Source organism: Daphnia pulicaria, chromosome 8 (genome assembly GCF_021234035.1).
Source record: "Daphnia pulicaria isolate SC F1-1A chromosome 8, SC_F0-13Bv2, whole genome shotgun sequence".
Taxonomy (NCBI): Eukaryota; Metazoa; Arthropoda; class Branchiopoda; order Diplostraca; family Daphniidae; genus Daphnia; species Daphnia pulicaria.
Genome location: NC_060920.1, coordinates 2,958,532 through 2,982,549, shown reverse-complemented (window position 1 = coordinate 2,982,549; position 24,018 = coordinate 2,958,532). Strand labels below are relative to the sequence as shown.

At 37.3% G+C, this 24,018-nt stretch overlaps 1 protein-coding gene and 2 long non-coding RNA genes across 5 annotated transcripts; 2 read left to right on the top strand and 1 right to left on the bottom strand.

Annotated features, from left to right (window-relative positions):
* Window positions 1–609: 609 nt before the first annotated feature.
* Window positions 610–1,443, top strand: LOC124312536. Its single transcript, XR_006910526.1, has 2 exons — window positions 610–910; window positions 1,002–1,443. It is a non-coding gene; the product is annotated as an uncharacterized LOC124312536 (long non-coding RNA).
* Window positions 1,334–5,814, bottom strand: LOC124312530. Of its 3 annotated transcripts, none has more exons than XR_006910521.1 (6): window positions 5,756–5,814; window positions 5,433–5,634; window positions 5,156–5,355; window positions 2,158–2,523; window positions 1,982–2,085; window positions 1,334–1,864 (listed from the first exon to the last, which is right to left on the bottom strand). It is a non-coding gene; the product is annotated as an uncharacterized LOC124312530 (long non-coding RNA). The 3 variants fall into 3 exon arrangements; XR_006910520.1 differs by having other exon boundaries at window positions 2,158–2,263; window positions 2,410–2,523; window positions 5,433–5,798; XR_006910519.1 differs by having other exon boundaries at window positions 5,433–5,800.
* LOC124312372 lies at window positions 3,529–5,127 on the top strand. Its single transcript, XM_046776871.1, has 3 exons — window positions 3,529–3,676; window positions 3,739–4,026; window positions 4,097–5,127. Exons 1-3 carry the CDS (start codon window positions 3,529–3,531, stop codon window positions 5,116–5,118), a joined length of 1,458 nt encoding a protein of 485 aa, XP_046632827.1. The 3' UTR covers window positions 5,119–5,127.
* Window positions 5,815–24,018: the final 18,204 nt, after the last annotated feature.

Sequence of the window (24,018 nt, the reverse complement as noted above, 5' to 3'; positions counted from 1 at the left end):
ACAGAAAGTGTCCTGTTCTTCACGTTAGTAGTTTCATTTCTCTATCGTGAGAATTAGAGATTGCCAGCCAGGGTCAGTATTTAACAAGCGATCCACGAATCAAGTAGACCAAAATCCCGGAGCGGCTTTACTGATCTAAATCCGGAAAAGGCAATAAAAATCTTAAAAAAATATAGCCATGTTCGTCTTCGCACGCCGGATTTACCTGCGTTTGCAGAATGACGATTTTCCCCCCCGTTTAGGAGTTATTTAGCTCTAAAGTTTGGTTTTTTTGAATTTTGTCAGAAAGTGGGGGGGCTTTGACATCCATTTTCGAAAAAGTGGGGGAGCTAGGGAAAAAACTAATTTTTCTAAAAGGTTTATTGCAATCTCAACCACCAAGATCCAAAAGGAATTTCCTTTCCGGATTTTATTGGTTGAGATATTACCAATTTAGTGAAAGGATTATTTAGCTGGTTTCCCTCCCTGGCTTGCAGCCATTTTTTCGTACGGTCCGCTGCGCTCCTGGTGGAAGCCAGCAGAAGGTGGTGCATAAGTCCCTCCAGGCTATTAGCCGTAGCAATCGATATCAATTGCAACTGACGAAAAGTTTTATATCGATAGCGAACGGTTTGCGATTCAAACAGTCCATTGAGTCCAGCAAAGGTGTCGTCTGCATTCTACATCATTACTGTCTGATTTTCACACGAGGATAATAGTAAAAGTGAAAATGCATTGGATACCTATAGAAGAAATCCCAAACAGTATATTGTATAGTGATACGCTCGAAGAGTATGTCATAGACGCAAGGGATTCAAGAAGCCCAAAAGAAATACATGAAGTCATCGAACGCCACAAGGCAGGTTGTCATTTGCTGGAGGAGGAGGATCGTAAACTCCAAATGATGAAAACTCAGAAATGAATCTAACAGGTAACTTGATGTTTGTATTTCCCAAGTTTATTCTTTCACCTTTCATAGCGCAGTGATTAACCCCTAAATTTTTACGGTCGTTTTTCTTTAGATTATACCGAAAGCAGCAGTGGCCGTTGGATAGTGCAGCACAATACCAATCGGGGGCATCACTGAAAACATAATGGAATGTTATATTGTAATACTCAATGCAGTTCTATGTGGATTTTCATTGTGTTGTAATTTCAATTTCCATTGTGATATAAATGTAATGTGAGAGACAGCATCAAAAAGATTTACACACGTCTTTTTTTATTTGAAACTTAAGAGTTGTAGGGGTTGCGATTGTACGGGTACTGCCTTTATGGGTACATAATAAAAGTGAAGTAAATACAGATAGAAATTTGTTATTACGAGGCAGCACGAAATCTGAAAGCAAACTTGACAAATAAGAAAATATAGCACAAGTGGGTTGATGTGTCCGCTCAGCTACTACATTCCGTAACACAAATATAAGTAACATTGCACTGGACATAAAATGTTAAAGCGATAAATCACCAACTAAAACAATGTTACCGTGTAGGTTTACCATGCAAAGACATCTCCGTTGAACTGCTCAGAAAGGGTAGAATTTTGGTTAGATTCCGGCCCGATGACGCATATTCATGGTAGAAAAGTTAACCTTGAATGGGAAAAAATGTATGGGATAAGTTTATCTCGGTTAACTTTTATGTCGCACTAATAAAACTTTATGTAGTTCACGTCTTCCCTTGAAAGCCTTTTTCTACGTCAGGAAAGCTCAGTGTCAAATCCTTTTTGCTTCCGTCATGACTTCTGTTTGCCGCTGTAAAATAAAGTTGTGTGTGACTTGTTCTCGGTGCCCCAGATGTGAATGTGACCACGACGGGCGATCCGTTGAGAATAAAATTAGCCGTAAAAGAGGTAGAAGCGTGAGGGACAACTGTCTTGATGAATCTGTAACAAAAAAAAGAAATATCTCACCATCTTCAAGAGTATTACGCAAAAGAAAAACAAATATTCCGTCTGAGGATATAAATAACAACACCGAGGAAGAAAGTGAAATAATCTTACCAATGAGAGGCATAACTTCCGCATCCGATCTCTTCGCAGCATTCAACATCGATGTTCATTCCACGTTGAGGAAGTCGCTGTCTTCATCGTTGTCAAGGACCAGCCTACAAAATTGGGAAGAAGATTCAAAAGAAAGTAAGCAAATGAAATTAAGTGTTGTGAACGTATACAAACACCTTTTTTCCCAAATTGCCGCTTTGTTATGTGGCCCAGCAGGATCTCTATCAATCGCTTATGCCTTAACAAATTTTCGTGATGTAGCAGAGCATGCTCTGACGTTGCCTTTAATTCGAACGATTGTTCGTTCAAAAAAGTCTCAGAAAGAACCGCGAGTGGCAAGGGCATATTTGTGTGGTTCAACAGGGAGAAGTAAAGTTGCCCAATTAGTAAACGTTTACAAAGAATTCAGTCTGAGTAATAACACTTACGTCAAAGGGTTGAGTGACTTTAACAAATTGACTAATGGGCAGCGTCTTTCCCCGCCTCGTCGTAGCTATCAACGCTTTGATCCTGCTGTTGTTAATCAGGCGATTGCATTCATCCTAGGATCATACAACGTTTGTCACATATCATGGGGAACAAAAACAATTGTGGTTGACGGTATTCCGCGTGCATTTCCGTTACTGATGCGCAAAATTTCCCGTACCAATATGTACGCAAACTATCAAAAAAGTACTACAGTCCAGAAAAAAAGAAAAATACAACGAAGCAGCTTCTTCACTTTAGCTTCAAATTTGACGCACACACAAGCAACACTAAGAAAAGCCGTTGATTATGTGACTGGGTTTCTTGTAAATGATAACTTTGAAATTGTTCACAAACTACTTGAAACTTTCACCACTGCTGGGCCCAACCGGCAACGACTGTTGAATGAAATAGAAGCCGCTAACTCATATTTGAAATATGGGTTTCAGGCTGATACCAGTAATGTCTGCATTGCCCATAGCATATTCGTCGGCCTCGGTTGTGAAGAGACCCCAACAGCCTTGCCCTCAACGCCAACCTGCAGTAATTGCCGTAAATTATTCCACGTCTTTCATTTTTTGAAGGAAGAAATCCTACACTCCAGCCTTCCTAGGGAATCAGCATTAACCGCCTTGGATGGATGCTTACAGAAAACGCAGCTGTTTATGGGCCATCGCCTCAGAGTGCTAAATCAACAACATGCAATAAAGAAGATGCAGGACGAAATGATGATGAATTGCCTGCATAATGAGACTGTCAATGAGTGCGTCATTCTACTGGATTACAAAATGAAATTTGAACCAGTTTACTTTCGGGAAAAAACAGTCGACCATTACAGAAAGAGGGGAATCAGTTGGCACGGAGCCATGATAACTTTTTACACTGTTGTCGTTGTTGACGGGGTCCGTACAGCTGTGCAAAACAGGTACTACATGGATCACGTAGTGGAGAATGAAAGTAAACAGGACATAACGTCAGTTATTTCCATTCTAGAGGCAGTGATTATTGGCCTTAAAAAACTGTTTCCTCGCCTAACAACCATATATCTGCAATCAGATAACGTGAGCTGCTATCAAAACACCATGCTATTTGTTCTTATTCCCTACCTTGCATTTACCTATTCTCTATGCATTCGGCGGTATATCCATACTGAAACCCAAGACGGCAAATCTGTATTGGATGCTCATTTCGAGAGATGCACCCAAAAAGTGTATGAATACTGCAAAGAAGGTAATTAACTTTATATAATAAACTGACTTTTACGCCTTTTTACTGAGTGAATGGTTTCGTAGGAAATGACGTGGTTACGCCAATCCAGCTGGTTACGGCTCTTAAGCACTACGGCGGGTTGCCTAATTGTATAACTGAACTAGTCAAACTCGAACGAGAGACAGTGGCAAAGGTTGTAATCGCCTGCGCAACGGTGGAAACTAAGCTGAAAAAAGCCGTGAAACGAAAGAACGACGTGTTTTTTACACAAACTGACTGGCCACACCGTAATGAAATGCCTACTTCGTCGAATAATGAGGAAAGTTATCAGAATATGCCTTGCTTTTCCATACAAGGATTCGAATACTCAGGTAGTATGCTAATTTTCTAATATCCCTGGTGCTTGCAAAGATTTACACAATATTCTTTTTTTTTGGTTAGGGATAGGCAATCCAACAAGTTACATTGTAAACCCTGCCGAAGAAACTGTCGTTATAGACAACGATAGTTTAAACGACCTGAGCGACGGTTCCATCACGGAATCGGAGGATGATCTAGACTATGAATGCATCGAGGAACTTGAAATAATGCAATCAAGTGGAAATAATGCTGATTGCACGACTGAAAACATATCTGCCATTGAGCGTAAGTCATCAAGTAACAGCGACTACTCGGAAGAAGGTATGTCTGGTGACAGCGAAGCCCCAGATCAACAAGACATCGCACCTGAAACGACTGTCGGAAAGATAACGGGTGTTTACATCTATTCGGATTCTCAATTACGTTTCAGGCGACAGCGATGGAAAAGCAAAGGTCGCAAATCAAAGGACTCTGAAGTCCGTCTGGCAAGGAAGAAAAATCTGTTAAGCTACGCATTACAAACTGCATGGAATATGCAATTGAACGGTATAATGCAATGTGATCGGACAGATGACTCCCTGGAAGAACCGTCTTTATCTTTAGCTGAGACTTTTACTGTGCCCTTGCAATTTCAAAAAGGTTGGGCTAAACGGCCCAAGAATGGACTAATGTATGGACCAAAGCATGTGCAGAGTTACCGTGCAGATATCTATGAATTATACAAGCTTGGGGAAGAAGACAAAAAGAATAAACGAAGCCCAGCTCAAATGCGAGAAGCATTACAGATGAAATATCCAGAAGAATTTTGTCTCCCGTCTGAAAACGACATACGTGTCGAAATCAACAGGCTTCAAACGAAAAAGAAATCCCCTCAAGCCACTTCAAGAGTAGAAAAAACCACGAATGTGTACAGCGAGTACATAAGGAACCTAGCGAAAAACAATTGCCAACTTAAACCAAAAGAAGCTGTTAAGTTGATTACAGAAAACTTCCCAAGAAAAGATCACCCACAATTACCATGTGATTCTCTGTTATCGAGGAAATTTTCCTATCAAAAGAGATGTGTGACTATGCAAAATAATAGATCGCAATCAAATGTCTAACTAACAGAAATAAACTTTGGTTTAGGTTGCTACTTACTTGCTTCATTACGAGTGCTACATCTCCATGGAGAGCCGGAGTCACTTTCAGCCTTATAGAGTGAAGCCGATGAAGGATGACTATGTTTTGCTGTGTTGTAGATGGCCTTGGGGCAATGAAGTAAGGCAATGTGCTTTGGTTATAGCTTGCCTCCCTGCTTGTGCCAATAACTTGTGGAGTCCAATGACAAAGCAGAAAACCTACGAAATGTGGCAACAAAATAATTATTAGTAGACTGGTATAGAGTTATAACAAATAAACTACATGGTTTGGTTACGCTGCAGCTTGCTATGGTGTGTGATGCTGTCTTCACTGATCACTTTTAGGAAGGTTTCAATTTTGAATTTTGCCCAGTCAGACTGAGAGATGAACTCGTAGCTTCCACTTCAAGGAACACGATTCACGAGGGAAATCTTGTGTTGCAATTGTGTGATCCAAAACTGGTCTGCAACTTTTTCACTTTATAAATTTTGTTCCGCCTAAAAAGTTAAATAATAACCAAAATTCCTCTTTTCACTACAACCAACATACACCATTGAGCATAAAAAATCTAAAGACATATGAACATAAATACGTATTCCTTTGACTTTGAGTTTGCACCTTCACAACAGCTAAAACGTTTCACGTCAATCTAGAAAGTCATCTGCTGAAACGCCAACACAAACACAAATATCGATTTGCCTCAGAAAAGAATCGATATGCTACTGTGGGCGATAAGAAATCTGGGTTCACTATATGTGAAGGCCTCTATGAATGAAATGGGTCTAATGTGAAGGCCGATATATAAGACCTTCTGCTGGCTTCCGCCAGGAGCGCAGCGGACCGTACGAAAAAATGGCTGCAAGCCAGGGAGGGAAACCAGCTAAATAATCCTTTCACTAAATTGGTAATATCTCAACCAATAAAATCCGGAAAGGAAATTCCTTTTGGATCTTGGTGGTTGAGATTGCAATAAACCTTTTAGAAAAATTAGTTTTTTCCCTAGCTCCCCCACTTTTTCGAAAATGGATGTCAAAGCCCCCCCACTTTCTGACAAAATTCAAAAAAACCAAACTTTAGAGCTAAATAACTCCTAAACGGGGGGGAAAATCGTCATTCTGCAAACGCAGGTAAATCCGGCGTGCGAAGACGAACATGGCTATATTTTTTTTAGATTTTTATTGCCTTTTCCGGATTTAGATCAGTAAAGCCGCTCCGGGATTTTGGTCTACTTGATTCGTGGATCGCTTGTTAATAAAAAGAGTAAGATAACGTCTTTAACAGACCGAGGACCCATAGTCATTAAATTGACTAGCTCATCCTAAGGAACAAGGAATGATTGGTAGCGATGTTGCTAGAAATGAATGCAAGTAACTAGCCCAATCAAACTGAGTTCCTTCCCGTTTGTTTCTGGACTCAAACAAATTAACCCCAATACGACTTTTTTTTGTTGAAGAAGGCAAAAGGCTGTGCTGACGTAACCGAGGTGGATTATCGAGGCCTTTTGTTACTGAAGTCCCCGTTACCTCGTTGAAAACGTGTAATCATCCAAAAAACTATCTAATTTTCCTCACGTTTAATAGAGATTAGCTGAACATGATTTTGAGTAGAACTCTCACGTTCAGCTGCCCGATAGAGCTCGCTATCAGTGCAATTTAAAACTGATTGAGCTACGCTCTCACAGATTGGTTAACGAGGACTATTAGGCCAATAGTTCGAACCGGCCAACTCTTTTCCCTTTTTTACCAAGTGTTATATTTTTTTTTTTATTTTAATAATCATGAATAGTAATCTAGATAGCGGGATAGAGAATACTAGAGAAGAATCAGCAAAAAAAAGGGGCCATTGCGTTGAATGCTCTTTTTTCGGGAGAAAATTGCATCTAATCGTTTTGATACCAAGTCGTGGTCTCTACTTTTCCAAACCCAGCAAATATTCCTTTTAAGAAGACATTTAAATAGAGAAGAACCAGTCAACTTCTTTGGCATCGCGTGCAATACTTGTTCACTGGGATGTCTATTCTTCTACTTTCTGAGGAGAGGAGTTCATCCTTATGGGGAAGAGGATGACGCCATTCGATGGAAAATTGTTGTGAAACAAAACCCTGCCGAGTTTGCATCCATGCAGGCATCGAAACACGAGAAAGTTTACGATTTTATTCGTGACATGATCGACCCACAACCGGAAAAACGAATTCACTTAAATCTGTCGTAATGCGACTAGAGACTTTGTTCCCCCCATCTGCAACGAGCTTTCAGGAATACAGAAAAGACGATCAACCCAACCCAGAAACTGCTACAACATCCGGTGATCCTTGTGAAACTGAGGTCGAAGGGAAAATCACAGACGTGTGCGATCAAGAAGGTAATAGCACCAACAAGACAAGACTTGAAGAAGAGGTGGAAGAGGTGAAATGTTGCATTCATCGTAACGCAAGGTTGAAAGAAATGGAAGAAATTTGTGAAAAACTTGAAAATTGGATTTGAACCGAAGGGGATACGTTCCATTTTTAAATCGGAGGCTGCTGGTGAAATTCGAAACGTTTCAATATTTTACCAACTCGTAAAATGCTACAGTGAAGCCAAAAATGACGAATGGACGGAGAAAGATGTATACCAAAATTGCCAACGCGTCATCGACCATCTTAAAGCTGTAAACAGCGAACATCATTTCTGCTTGTGGTATTATTTACAAGCCAACCAGCAGCAGATAGGTCTAGCACTGGAACTAGCTTGCCAGATTCAAAGCACCCCTATATTGAGTCCGTAGGGGAAAATCAATTGGAATATTGTCAAATTGTATCAAGATTCTGGGATGCTCAAAAACTATCTGTTAAGCCCCATCACTAACTGGAACGATTATCACGAACCTTCCGGTCCAATTTTCTTTCTCGCGTTGTATCAAAGTATTAAAGAAAAAACAGATTTGTTGTCTTTCCCACCGCCTGGAGAATTAACCATGGATGTTCCACTGCAAATCTTATCCGCAATGTACAATACCTCTTACACATCGACATCGACAAACGAAGAAAAATAGATGACTGGTACCAAATTGCAATTGAGAAGAATCCTGCTCTGCTTCAATTGGCTCGACGAGTTGCTTTCACAGCCTAGAAAATTCTATTACGGACTTATTGGCAATATTTACATCCGCGGTACCTGCTCAACAGCACTACAAGAAAGCAAAAGGAAAATGGACGCTGAAGATTGTTTGAAAAAATAAGAAATAGTAATCTACCGCAAATATCAAATGTACAAATAATTATGCGCTTATTTTTTGCAACTTGATACTACAGGGTCTACATTAGCGACTAAATGATGATCGTTTTTGTGTGTTAATCTGTTCTGCTGTAGAATACCTGAAGCAATACGAATAAAGTGTAGTATGTAAGAAAGGTTAGTCTTCCATTTAGGTCTATTTTCCTTTATGTTCGGTGATGAATTCCTCCAGAAACTGTTCAATCGACACGGCAGCGGATGGAAGTAGCTATAAAATGAATCAACTTCACCTGCTAAAAAACACAATAAAACAAAAATAATAACGTTCTTCAACGCCGAAATTGACGGATCCTTACAATAAAGAACATATCTCCGGCGGTATTTATTTCGGGTGTTACTTCGAACCCTACTCCTCTTCATTTTGGTGTCGACAACACAACATGGAAGACACGACAAGACAACATGGACTATCCGCTCACTATTTTGCGGACGACACTCAAATACACACTGAGTTTGAGATATCTAAGGACGAGGCAGACCAAATCGAGGCTTATCGACGGATTCAATGCTGCACAGAAGACACGAAGTTATGGATGTTCGAGAACAAGTTGAAGCTGAATAAGGAAAAGAGTGCCGCACTTTTGGTTTCTTCTTCGCATCCGTGGAAACAGGCCCTTTCCCTTCCACTTTCCATTCCCAGCAACTGATTCTAAGTTTGAGATAAGGAATCAACGAGCCCATCGACTCCACTCCATGTATCCCTACATCAAACAACAAACAAAGGTGCAAAGTGCAAATAAGGAGAAAAACAATAATAAACTTGGATGGTATTATATTGTAGACTGTCTAATTTTGGGGACTTGTATAAGATGACATTTCATGTCCTTCTTATAGGAATATTTTCTGCAGCGATCCAACTCGCCTGATATTTTCGATAGAAATGCCGAGCCGAAAAAATAAATCAAAATTGTAAACATTCGTCTGATTTTAGGGACTTATATAAGATAACATTTCATGTCATACTTATAGGAATATTCTGTGCAGTGATCCAAATCGGTTGTTCGATAGAAATGTCAAGCCGAAAAATTCTAGCGGTAAAAAGGCAAAGTGAGCCATGGACTACTGTAACTAAAGGACGGGACTCTTCGGCCTTTCCTGATTTCGGCCATGTAATTTTTTTTTCTGGAGAATCGGAATCAAAATTTAAAAATATGTATTCTTTTACCTAATTTCCCTATACCTAATATGTACGGTTATAGAGTTCTTGCAAATAACTTTACGGAAAATTTGAAAAAAGACAAAACACCGGTGCCATCTATGAACCAGGTACCCTAAGCTCTTTGAGTTTGCAAGGAGATACATGTCTAGAGTAAGAGAGACCACTCTCTTATCTCTAGTCTTCTGACATAGCTTCCTAACTATCTTTCACCTTGTAGCGTATATTCCTAAGAGCTTAGAGTGCTTGGTTGCTAGATGGCACCGGTGTTTTGTCTTTTTACCCCTACTTCTGAAAGTAAAATTAGAATACTTTATTAATTAGTTTTTTTTACTAATTTTTATAAAAACAGTTGGAATCAGCGAAAAAAACTGTATTTTTTCGATGTTCTCCATTAATTATCTCCTGAACAAACCCCACCCGACTAGCTTTAACACGGCGAGATAGGCGAAGAGTCCCGTCCTTTAGTTACAGTAGTCCATGAGTGAGCTGAGAATTTTTTAGATGTAAATTACTAAGATTTTTTTTTGTGGGGGGGGGGGGGGAGGGCATAACTGTAATTCTTATCAGAAGATGGCGTGAAGCGGGATATTTTGAGTGCTACGTTATGTTTGAGTTTGATCACAAGATTTGAGTTTGATCGCACTCAAACTTATCTTAAAATGATTTGATCCATGGATCATTTTTTGGGGATTGAGTCTTAGTTCGATAAAAAATTAAGTTCGATCACGGAAACAATACTGGGAGATGGCCTAGAAATGAATGTATAATTTTGGAAGTCGATTTTTTCTAAAATAACTAAAGATTGTTCTGCATATTGTAACATTCTAACTATAACAGGTGTATTTTAAGGACTTTATTCCAGTACAAAAACCATAAGGCAGCACCCTTGATCAGTCCAACGGTCTACGCTTATATAGTCGGTAAGGCTTAATAATGAATATTTAATCATGAAAAAAATGTTGTTGATGGTTCATGGTTTGTCAGCTTAATAAATCCAATAGCAATGAAAAATGCAAAAGGGCCTACGTGTTGGAACCCAAATATGGAACAAGAAAATTCCCGAAACATTTGTTCACGAAACACGGCATTGATGTATCCACTAAATAGAAAAATACATCTGCTGAGTTATTTACGATTTCATAGAAAAAACCGCAACCTATAATTTAAAAAAAAATCAATAAGGTTCAGAATTTAACCAAAAAACTTTAAAAAAAAACCTTTGGAAAATAACATTATTGTCAACAACTTGCCATTTCTTCAAACAGAAAGTGAAATTCTTTTATATATTGTCAAATTATTTTAGTGATGAAGGCCTTGGCGAGGTAGATAATAATTTATTGTTATAAATATGTCAAATTTATTCATTTATATTCTAATTGTTAGGAGAATATTGAAACTTCAATCAGCAATAATATTTTTTCTCTGGAGCAGTCGTTTCGTCAGTACGAAAAATGGTTGTCTGCTCGTAAGAGGCTCCCCTCAAAGAATTCGAGCATAAACTGGTACAAATGGCAAACATATCCCCCAGTCACCTCGTCGTAGTTATTGACATGGAAACGTTGGAATTCAACCTAGATTCAAGATATGCTGGTTAGGTTCAAAATTCTTAGGCTTCCGTCGAAATATTCTTTGCAAAAGACAAAGCTATGGAGGGGTTTATGCTAGACCCAGATGGTTGAAAAAAAATATGACAACATCATAGATCTTGATCTAGATAAAACTGACTAAATTCATGCCCAAGTCCAAGTATCCTTCAATCAGTACCGTCATTTCAGCATACGTCAATGCATGGAGTAAATAGAAGTTGTGGCCTCATACAACCATTCTCTAGACTAGACGAAAGACGCAATTCTTAAAAACTAGAGAAATATTCCTCAGTCACACATACAAAGGATGATAACGCAACAATATTATTTTGAACCCGAGATTTAAGCTTACGTACTACTTCTAAGGGCGGAAAGATTTCACCAAAATACAAATTTTTGTTTTAAGGATGCTGACAAATGTTCAAAATACTTAAGAAAATAAATAGATAACGAAGCGTTATTCACTTCCAGATTTCCATAAGAAAGATAATCACTCTTTGTGGAGAAATGTAATGTTTATTGAGGCAAGATAAATCCGAAGATTAACCAAGTTTAAGTGCAATGGCAAAACAATATTTGAGTGTGCCAGCTTCAAGCACGCCGTGTGAGAGTTTCTTTTCTGAAGGCCGCCTTGTATTATTCTTCTTACAAGAGTAAGAAGCATTTTCAAAAAACAAATTATTATAAGTAGTATTCTAAACTTTTGCTTTCTTACTAAAGTGGCTAAATTTCTTCAGTCATCAAAGGAAAACGGATCATCAATTGCTGATCAAGTCAGTCAAAAAATTTCAATTGATGTAATTTAAAATTGTTTGGGCATTATTCAGATGTGCATCTCATACTCTCAATCTTATAGCAAGTGGCGACACTTAACTCAAAAAGTTTGATATTAAGTTATTTCCAAAGAAGAATGCTTTAACGAAAGCAATGAGTAAAATAACTGGCCTGTGGAACAAGTTTGGACGATCGATTACAGCTACTGAGCAGGCAAAAGAAGCCTTTGGTTTGTTGAGTAAATTTTTTGATGTCGTAAATAGTTAATCTAATATGATACATATATTTAGGAGTAGCTATCAAGACTCCATGTGCAACAAGGTGGAATACCACCTATGATAACCTTTCTTCATTCATCAGCAATTACAAAAGTTTAGAGATAGCTAACACTTTATTCAGTCTACTTGAATTGCCATCTCTGACTAAGGAAGACTTTGAAGAATTAAACGAATATATGCTTGTCATGAAGCCCCTTGCAGCAGTAATTTATATTTTCCAGGGCTAAAAGGGGTGTTTCCTAGGATTGGTAATAGTTCTGCCTCTGCCGACCAAGCTTTAAAAACCACTGAAACAGAGAGTTTTCGCAAGTCTAGGAGCTATCCGTGACCGTATTACTTCGTCAATTGACTTGAGGTGAGATATAGTGTCTTCCCCAGTAATATCTATGCAACATTATTTCGACTGAAATTTTTTGCAATTGTTATCTACATTTGCACAATTGTTCTAAGATCCATTAGTAGTTTTGGCTGCAATCACTCATACATTTTTCAATTCTAACTGGATCGAAGATGAGGGGAAGAGAAGAGATGCAAGAATCCAGCTGAAACAACTGTTCAGCGATTCAGTTTCTCCAATCAGCGAACAGAGCTCTACTTATATTACAGAAGATTTTCTCAATTTCATCCAGTCTTCTGAGCACAAAAAACTGGACGAAGTCGATTTATTTTTAAGAGATCCAGAAACTCACATGGAGATGGTGAACCAATATCCAGCAATTAAAAAACTTTTCATTAAATACGGTGAGGTGGAATAGGCTTCCTTATATCTTATTAGCATCATTAACCGGATTATGTTCTTTATTATATCCTACAGAAGTCTCTAACTGACGTAAAAACGCCGGTCACTACTCTCAGGGTGTGCTGCTTGGCCACTGGGTTGAAGTTTTTGCCATAGTTCATACAAAAACGCTGCGAAAAACCTTTTGTGACTAGTCTGGTTTTATAGCGAGGAAGTGCGTATTCCTGGTTTGATTTTAAAGACCCAGCGGGATTTTGTTAGAAATTGATCTATTGCAACTGCTTGAATGTCCAGGTTTGGTTGTGAATTAAGGAATCATGCTCTTCTTGCATTGCTACTTTCCATAGGTGGGTATCTGGTGACACCATGGCGTCAGTGAAGCTTTTTGGTTGCAAAAGCTCGAAAACTGACTGTAATGACTCGTCCCACTGTCGCTTAGGCACAAGAATACGTCGAGGATAGGAAGATTGGCGATGATGTTCAGGTGGATGTACAACGTATTCAATCATTACGATTGGAATGTTATCTGTGGGAACAGTCCATAAGTTGCTGGCTGGTTTTTTATTCGAAGTAGGTGCTGGATCTCCTTCCATTCATGATTCCATTTGATTATTCTCCCCCAGCACATGACGATCCATGGGCTGTTGATCAATCTCTTAGTAGTCAGGTGTTGTAGTCACTAGGTGTGTGATCCGATCCAACGATTAGTGATGTTATTTTGTGAGGATAGCGGTTTCTGTTCGTGGTAGATCTGCTCGTGGAAGTTGACATCTCTGTTAATCTTGATCTCCTTTGTGCTCAGGATCCCAGAATCGGTAAGTCCTTTGATTAGTGCAATATCCATTAAAGTAACACAGCGTACTTTTTGAGTCAAGCTTTTTCCGTTCAGCTTTGGGAAGTAATAGAGCTGAAAATGCGTAGATTGCATAGTTCTGGTTTAGACCACACCAGAGTTGATAGGGTTTTTGCAGTGGCTATGGTAGTTAAATTTGAAAAGTCAAATTTAATGAACATGAGAAATAGTTAAGTGTGAATAACTCGGTTTTTTACCTAGCACATAAAAAGTGTCTTGTAAGACAAATGACATTCTAGATTCAAGCGATTTTTTGAGAGCCTCAGCCAGATCTGCACAGTGATGAATTTTTCCGGCCAAAGGGCTTTTTGGATTGTTGATAAGAGTTCCTTCGTCTTCTTCCCGTGTCAAACTAACTTTATTAAGTAGGTCCAAATAAGCAGGGATAACGTTTCCAAGTGTCTCGTAATCGGCCTTTAGATCATCAGTAGCCTCTTGAAAAGGCTCTAAAATCAGGACCAACTTTCAGAATAGCAATCATCCTGCTCGTCAGACGGTGTGATTTGTCTTTTGTTCCATTTAACTTAGTCTGAATCAAGGGGTCGATTTCTAATATCCGTAGCACCCCATTAATTGAGTAATATTGAGAATTCCCTCGTGTAGCATTTTTGGCTGGAAGATGAAATTTTGTTGTATTATACACGATTTCGGTGTCATTCACACTCCTGCGCACCGCACTAATGATACTAAAATCTTTATCCATGGCATCGACTATAGCTCTCTAAAAGAATTTCTGAATTAGCATATAATTTTATTATCAATGTAACAAATAGTATTCTTACGCTGATTGCCTTGAGCCCATCCTTGATGACAAGTTGTAATCATTCATCTGATCGAAACCTCGTCCATTTCTTGACATGATAACTGAATATCATCAATTCTACCCCACAAAGAACTATCGTCGTCAAACTCAATTTCAATATCCACCAAACGTTCGCTATCTGGGATATTGATTACGGGATTGGGATCAGGCTCGGAGCGCTCGACTTGTTCAACCGATGACTGAGTGAGAGTTTCAAACTGATTGGTTGGGAATTTAATATTAGACGCGCGTATGATGTTACTTCTTCCGTCTGAGACGACTTGAACGATTTAACAAGTAAAATCTGAAGTAATTTTCCTTGGTCTTGGAGAAACAAGTCTGAAATGATATAGATTTACCTTTGAAATTGTAATTTCCCACTCCTGTATGACATCTTTATATTCAATAAAAATTGCTTCACCAGTTTGTTTCCCTTTGACTTGTCTAATTGATAGAAAGCACCTGAACGGCTCATATGTTTTCAATACTCCAGAACAAGTAAAGCCAATGTAACCGACCATACTCTTAAATGACCAAATATCTAGTATTATAGATAAAGCCGTGTAGGATGAAAGTTTCTTCTTAATGTATTCTTTAAATTGTTCATATTTTTGTGGTATGAGTGAGTTTCTCATTACATAAACCGAGGGCAAATGGTAACCAGGAACTGCCATCTAAAAAAAGTAACACATGTTAAATGTGATAACAACAAACTGAGGTTAGATTGAAACAATGAATAGGTTACCTCAATCCATTCACGAACAGTTTTGTTTGCTAAGATGTTAAGAGAAGGTTCCCTTCGCTTACAACTCGAGTGAGCCCTATGTCTAACTGTTTTTTTTTTTTTTGAATTATGCATCGTAGTTTGAACAGTTGAAAAGTTGGTGTAAGCTTGTTTTAATCCAGAGAAAAAGCGCTTATCTTGACAAAACAGGCATTGGGCGTATACCCTCTTTGCGTCTTCTCTCCAGTTAGTAAAACATTTCTTACGCCAAGAGGGCCAGCTTTGCATTGTTGTTAAGTTTGAGATTGGGTTACCAGGTGGTGGTTTTGAACTTCCACTAGAGTTGGAACCAATTGTTGTATTTGATTCGTCTTGCCCTCCTTCATTCTCGTCTTGTTCTTCACTTATGTTACTAACCTGTTCTTCTGGGAGATTTTCAACTTATGTCCAACATCATTGTCGAGCTCATGTGATGGATGTTTGGGATTTTTCTTTCGAGGCCTTCCTCTCTGGCCTTTCTTGGTTGGTTTAGGCTCATTTATTTTTGGACGCCCCATTTGCTCGATATCATGAAGTCTAGAAGAGATATTCTAGATCAATTTAAAATAACATATATAGTCAACAGGACTCAACACCCATGTTCAAATTTATCACATGGAAAACTTAAAAAAATTATAATAAATCAAATCAAACTTTGCAGTTATAGATATTTCTACAAGATACCCCTATGTAACAAAAAAAGTAAAAGTATATTACCACTTTACCAGTGATAAATCCCAAAATCAGTACTTCAGAGTCTTCAGTCAGTAGGATAAATTGTGTGCAGTGCAATTTTGAAACTGTCGAGGTAGGACATGCAATTTAAAAAACGAGTCTTATCTTGCGTCTTATCGTCTAATAAATGCTTCATGGTTCATGCTTGACATAATGACGAGGCACTGTTTTGTTGTCGGCTGCTAGTGAAATTTTTAAATAGGGGAGACCGGGGCTTTGCGGGACACGGGGATAAAATGTACAGGGAAGTTTTGATATGTACGATTTGTTTTAAAATGCTGAAATTAATACAGCGTATTGTAAATGATGTTTTTTTTATCCTCTAAACTTTTTTTCCTGAATTTCTGATTAATTTTGCGAGTTTTTTGGTAAAAACAAAAAAATGGGAATCGGACAAAAATTTTTGGACGTTTACTTTTCAATTTTTTTTATACTTCCATAAATATTTTTATAAAACCCAGATAGCTATTTGATAGGGTTTTCTTTCTAGTTTAAGATAGTATTTTTGTTTTATACAAATTTTGTTTCTAAGTATTTGATAATTTAGTTTATTTGATGTTGTTGGTGTCTGGGTTAAATGGTACAGCCATCTGTTGCCAGGTAAACGACCAAAAAAGATCGAAAAAAAAAACATCTTTACTTTTTTGATTGTATCTCCACTTAAACTCAAAAGAATGAATAAAATTACAGTAATTCTGAAAGAGAAATGAATTTCCTTTTCATTAGTGCGTCTTTCAATATATTTAATCCGTCCGTTGCAGAGAAAAATGGTGTTCCGTTTTACCCCTGGCTCTGTTCCGTTTAACCCTAAAAATTTGTTTTTCCTAAATTTTTTCATCTTTACATTTAATTAAATAACTATTACATAGTTTATCGAAAAAATATGAAAAAATAACCTAATGTAGAGAAATGCATTGGAATCACTCCTATATTTTTGTTTTAATTTAATTCTGCTATTTAAAAAATTGGCAGCGTAAAGAAAAAAAGTGTCCCATATAGCCCCGGTCTCCCCAACTAAACAGTATGAAAAGGAAGTAGAAAAGGTCGAAAATTGACATAATTTTTTTTTAAATCGTCGAGTATTTTGAGTATTTTATTTGAGTATTTTAATAAAAAAGCAGAAAATACCAAATAAAATACAGGGAAAATTAAACAAAAATAAACGCTGAAAATAAAATAAAAAATATATATTTTTTTTGTATTTTATTAGTATTTTATTTTATTTTATTTGACAAATACAGAACACTGGGTTCTCTTACCTGCCCCTAAATCGTAATTTTGACTTATCTTTTCCCTTCATCTTTCAAACGCCACTTCATACTCTTGAACAGTTGCCGATTATATCTTAGAGCTGTTTTTTCAGAGGAATAATCTCGTCAATTTTAACATCGAGTTGTTTAACATAATTTTCAACATAAGGTTTGGCAAACACCAGGTAAACTTGTCTGCTCAGTGCTCTCTAAGGAACCACCCTGTATCTTGATTTCATTTCATTTTATCTGAGGATTTAACTTTTTCATGGGTATCAAGGGTTTTTCTGAATGCTTCAAGTGAGTCCACATTTCTGAACAAAATTATCCTCAAAATTTCCTTTTCGCTGAAAGTTGTTGTCATTGAATTAAATCCTGGCAGTTTTGCCAGTTCTTCGACACTTGGATTATCATTGAAAGTGATGTGTAATTTCAAGCAAAATTTGATTCAGAGCGCTTTAATTCTACACGCCCGCGAAGCATTCTGGTAAGTACTACAACTCCTCTTCCTCGGTCACCAGAAGATAGTCCTCCAGTGCCATTGTCACATCTTCCACGCCCACCTCTGTCTCCTGCAGGATTACCTACTCTAAACCTTTCTCCTCTAGAGCCCTTTTCTTTGCCATCTTCTTGTTTAACATCTACTTTCCTCTATTTACTTAGGGGTTCTTCTTTGAATTTGGCTCCATTTCCTGTTTCTTCAATAACTGCCTCAGGTTCACCCTTGGGGAAGTCGTGTAAGAACTTCATACGGGGAAGGTTTAGACTTTCTTTCCGACAAAATTCACATCTGTCATCTTTAAAATTTTGGTAGGTTGCTTGTTGTTTTTTAAGACAAAGAGCAACGTGGCAAGAGTTGGACCCAGGGAAGGTCGTGTTATAAAGGGTGAAGGAAATTGCGTCGCGGAACTGATCAGCAATATGTTTGATTGTGACTTTTTTGGGAACATTTCTCAATAAAACCTGATCTTGTTTGATACTGGCTACTGCTAACTTGGCACTTGGCACTACACATGGTAGATTCACGCGTTTTAAGAAATTTTTACAAATCTGTTCCTTCAATTTTTAACGATTCACAATAGAGTCGAAAACAAGGAAAACAAGGAATTCTTGTAGCTTTGTATTTTGGGTGTTGGTGGGTACAATGCTGAGTACGACTCTGCTGGATGAACAGAGCACCAGGCTTTTATAGACAGGGGACAAGGAGGGATTGCCCCATCACTACAGATTGTAACGCAATACCGGATGTAGTTGCATTATCACCAGGTGAGATGGCACAAAAAAATTTGAAAGATACTGCGTACTACCGTGACTTTCGAGTAATGCGTAATAGATTGGCTTTTTCAATAGTCCGTCGAACTGCTACACAGATCTTGAATTTATTGCAGTCTGTTGATATAAAAAGGAAACGCATAAAGCATACCTCAACGACACATTCCTTTACTGTTTTTCTTTTGACAGGACTGCCTTGGCTTGATGTCGTGAATGTATGATCTGTCTGAATAGCTACTAATGAAAATAATAATCTGTCGAATATTAACGTATTCACAAGGCATTCCTCAACAGATATTCTTTTTCTTCGACTATAATAACGATGAGGCTGTATAAGCTTGATTCCTACAAAAAAGTCTGTAAGTAATGATTGTTACGTCTCTGAAATAGTCTTCGAACGATTCGTTTCAGCCACTGAATTGCCTTTACATAAAAAATAAATTTTAACACCTGTTTAAAAATTGTACGTACGCTTTACTGCTTCTTCATTTTAGTAGATACTAATAAGATTTCCTTGTGGCTAAGCGCAGATACCAGTTGGTAAGTAAATGCTTGTTTTGGTCTGTGGTTTTTGTGTTGTGTTGTTGCTTTGTGACTCGTACTTTTGTTTGACTTGTTAGAGAGGAGGGGAGAATTAAGTTTCCTCGCTTGTAATATGGTGAACGCTGGTTGAAATTTTAAGGAAAAAGTGTCCTCTTCACTTAACATGGCATAGTTGGTACTTTCATATTCAACATTTGTTTTGATTTGATGAACACTGCAGAAGTAAAAATTGGTGACCCAACAGTGGTCAATATATTTTTTTGTTAGACTGGTATCATCCATTCCTTTTAGAAGCCCATTCAAATTATGTTTTCTTTAGCATTGGTTGGAGGTTCCAGCTGCTGTGTAGTAGTTGGTTTGTACATTCTATACCCAAATTGAGTAGGAGAAGATGCTTCAAACGCAGGAGGTAGTATGACAAGTTGTGGCTAAGAAGCAAGAGCTTGGCAATTTACGTTATGAAGAAGTAAAGCCATGAGCAGTGCAAGTATACCAACCCAGCCTACAAACCTGCCAACGATCAAAGTATTTTTTGGACAATGCCTAGTAATGGTGGAAATGTTGTATAAAGGATTCGCCGCTAGGGTTTTAGAATGGCTTTGGTGGATTTTCTTTCCTACTTGTCTTGATTTCACGCTGGACTTTTTTTTATCCATTCTCCCTGTTTTCTCTGGGTTTTTATTTTTTTCCTACTTTCTTACCCTGTTCTAATTTTTCTTTGTTTGCAATGTTTCTAACTATCTAAAAAAAGTATTATTGGTTATTCGATTTTAAACCCTCTAAATTATAACAAGTAACCTGAAAAAGATGTCGATGCGAGGTATTACTCCGTACATAAACCTTGTAAGCTACCCTGAATAGTTGAAAATCCTTTCGTTGAAAGATTACGGAGAACGGGTATGGCTCTTAAAATTGAACACATCAAATTCTGTAGTATGAATTGTAAAAAATGATGTAATAGCTCATTTACACAAGTTAACTTACATGGATATGTAGGAATGTAAAAAAGGCTTTTGTGTAAGAAATACAAAAATAGTGGAATCAACCACGAGGCTTCTGTATTAACAGGATTTTGTTTTAAACAATCATACAATAAATAAGAAATACAATCATCATACAAAAATGTTACTATATGTGGTACACAATTTAACCTGAATGCCTGCATTCAAGGAAACCAAATAAAGATGATTTCGAAATGAGAAAAGATGAAACTAAGATGTTTAGAACTGACGAAAAGTGTCAGTCTTGAGTGGAACAGGCGTCAAGAGAAAAATATAGAAGTGGGGCTAAACAGTTGAACACTTGACAGTTCCAGAACTAGGAGTCAAGTCTCGGTTTATATCAGAGATATACTATAGAGCTGCCATCTAGAATTGGTTGATGGCATGTTTGCCAATTTCTCATATTTTACACTCGACACATCTGAAAAGAAAACCAATTTGGTTTTAGCATGTGCAGTTAATACATTTTAGATTATGATACTCATTTACCCAGCTCTCAACTAAATCGTTGTGTGAGAGAAGGGGGCAACGAGCCTATCGACTTCACTCCATATATTCATACATCAAACAACATTCACAACTGCAAATTTCCAAAAAAGAGAAGTACATCCAAAAACTTGGCTGGTATATTGCGGGCCGGCTGATTTTGTGGACTTACGTATAATGACATTTTATGTCATGCTTATAGAATTATCCTCTGCAGCGATTCAACTTGGTTGATATTTTTAATAGAAATATCAAGCCAAAAAAAACAATCAAAATTGTGAACATTTTACCATAAAACAAAGAATTTTACAGTAATAATCAGGACTCACCATTTTATGGAGCAGAACTTTTGAAGTTTAAAATTTGTATTGATATTTGATTGCATATACTTATTTTAGTTAACTTCAACTCTGCGAGACGGCAGCTTGCTTTGGCTGTTGATCGCCACCAACTGACTTTTCGAATGAGGAAGAAGGTGCTACACATAGACAGGGAAAAGACATAAATGAACACCTGCAAGGCATTGTCATTCATCTTAAAAAACGACAATAATGATTCTTTTGACGAGCAGCTAGATTCATTTCTTATGTTGGCAAATTGCCCTTCTTTTCCCAATACCACTAGTAGGAGCTCTAAAACTTTTTTTGATAAATTATCGTTTTATGAATTCTATTATATTGTATTTTTTGTAGGATTTAATGAACATCAACAACAAATTCAGTGGATATTTTTGATTCTGCACCTTCTAGGATTTCTATTTCAACCAAAACACTCATAACAGCTAACACATAGCTGAAGTTCAATGCATGGCGGGGATAGTAAATCAACACTTAATGAGATAATTTTTAACTCAAATGTTACTCTTGATTTCCCTTACAAGTTGTTTAAGTGAAGAAGATAAAAAAATAAAAATAAGGGACTAAGCACGTAAAAAACCGCGGATTTCGACGTAAAAAATTTGGCGGAGGTTACAAAACTCCATTTCAGACAAGACAAAATTTAGAATTTTATTATTGCCACAATCCTTACCGCAATCCAAAGTGACGTAATAAATTTCGAAAAAAATAACTGTTGAAGGAAACAGACTTATGTACAGGCATGAGGAAAGAGGTAGCTCACCTTTATTTTCTTTAAAAAGCTAAATATATGAAGTCTACACCAATAAGTCTCACGAAATGTCATTTCGAGATACAATTCGCAATCTGCTATGTCAGGGGGGGGGGGGGGAGTGAATCAACAAATTTATATTCAACAGCTCTCCATTAATTTTGCTCAATTGCGCTAAAGGAACACCCAATTAAAGATTGGACGTGGGATGCCAAGAAAGGAAGGTTCTTGATGAAGCAGACGTCTATCATAAGACCAAGGTAAAAAAAAAGTCAACAGCAAGAAAACCAATAAACAGAAATAGAGGTACAATAAGAGGCGGTATTAGACTCAAATTTGTTAAGTTATCAAATTAGCATTAAGACTTTATTGCTACATAGTCATGGAAAAAAAATTTTAGTTTTTACCAATCGATTCACAGTAAAAAAGCTCAATATAAACGCCGATAAAGATTCTCGTATAAAATATAAGAAAGTCATTTAAAGCTTTAAACAATTAAACTTGCATGTACAATTAGTTATTTAACTGAAACTAACCTTTAATAGCACGGATGAAAAAAAGAATATCAAGGAAATGGGGTAACTTTGAAATGATGAGCGATAAAAATTAGATTAGAATGTGACATTATTAGAAAATCATGGGATAAAAATTTAATTCACAATTCAGTAACTGTTGGTTTTAAAGTCAAAAGAAGATCAGAAAATATCACTATGGAAAACTTAGGGTACAGCACATACATTATAAGTTAAGTATAAGGTATAAGTTGTTCATCGGTAACTGTGTGTACATTAAGTTGCTCTACGGATGTCATCAAAGATTGATTTCAAAGATTCATTCTAATACCCTATCTGTTGTTTTTTATCAGCGAGTCAAACAAGACTGAATAGTGTGGAAAACGAAAATTCCAGATGATCCCTTTTAATGTTCAGCATCACAATTCCAATACAATGGAAAGTTGTATTAATACAGTTGTAACTGTTACTCGATTCACCCACTTTCTACCTCTTTGACGGATGGGATTGTCTACTTTCACGATGAAATTGACGAGACTTTCTCCTAAGATGACGAACAACAAGTTGTAAAGGCTTTCACTACACATATGGCTGTTATTACAGATAAAGAGTAAACGAGGTATAGTCATTCATCGACTTGTTTCATATCTATAGGTTTGACTAAAAACAATTTCTCTCAGATGTGTAATGGAGACAAACAACATTAAAGAAGAATCAATGTGTGGACGAACTCGAAACTGTGCCTATCTATTGCCACAGGGTAATCTACCAGAGTTTTCCATGAACAGAGACAGAGATGGATGAAACTCAACGGACTTAAAGATATACCAAGTCACAGAGTGCATCTAGTGGAAAAGTTGTTGGTGTATGTAATACATCACCATCATCGGGTTGGCCACCATCAATTTTCTTCGGGATACTGTTACAGAGTACACGATAGGAACTTTATGCGATTTATGCGACCGGTAAATTTTTTCTGAAAAGCCAATCACCGAACGAGTTTTACCATTACCGACGCAAACACCATTTAACGATCTTTTGTCACACGGGCTAGGTGTGTTAGGAACAAAGAGTAGCACAAAATCTAGAATCGGAAGAGTAGTAGAGTTATCCAAATTAGTGCAAAACTAAACGCAACGCCGAATCATCTTTAAATGAATCATTGCAGTAAAAAATATTTGACGACTTCAAATTCACTTTCAATGGGGAAAGTGTGACCAAGTTTTAAGAAAGACTGACTTAACAATTTTCCCTACAATGCCATGGCTACCATCACCAATTCAATGTCTAGTTTACCTCGGGGAATGAAATTATGAATGAAAATTTTATATGGAAGATATCCACAACAATCGTCAATTATTTCACCAAAAATACACTTCCAAAAACAGGTTCATTTCTAGTTAATCTCCCAGCAACGCCAATTTGAAATGAGATCAATTATTTAGGCATGATGCATTCTTCATTATTTAACAATAATTTGTTGCAAAATTGTCAAAAAAATTGTTAGTTACTTTAGTGTAAGACTGTAAGTGCATCTAGAGGATAGAAATGCCACCAGTACTAGTTCGCACAGTTCAGTGTCACTTACACAAATAAGTCTTACAACAGATTGTTTAAGAACTTAATGCATACCACCAGTCGTTTTAAAATAATGGTGTTATCGAAAATTCAGTCAATCTTGCGATTGTTAATCAGCAAGTGCTATTATTGGGTAACGAATCTATGCCAAATAAAGCCTTAGAAGAT

Bases quoted from the DNA above. Each gene is read 5' to 3' on its own strand.
- LOC124312372 (XM_046776871.1), top strand. From the start codon at position 3,529: ATGCTATTTGTTCTTATTCCCTACCTTGCATTTACCTATTCTCTATGC. The intron at 3,677-3,738 runs GTAATTAACTTT...ATGGTTTCGTAG, and splicing joins GTATGAATACTGCAAAGAAG to GAAATGACGTGGTTACGCCA. The intron at 4,027-4,096 runs GTAGTATGCTAA...TTTTTTGGTTAG, and splicing joins ACAAGGATTCGAATACTCAG to GGATAGGCAATCCAACAAGT.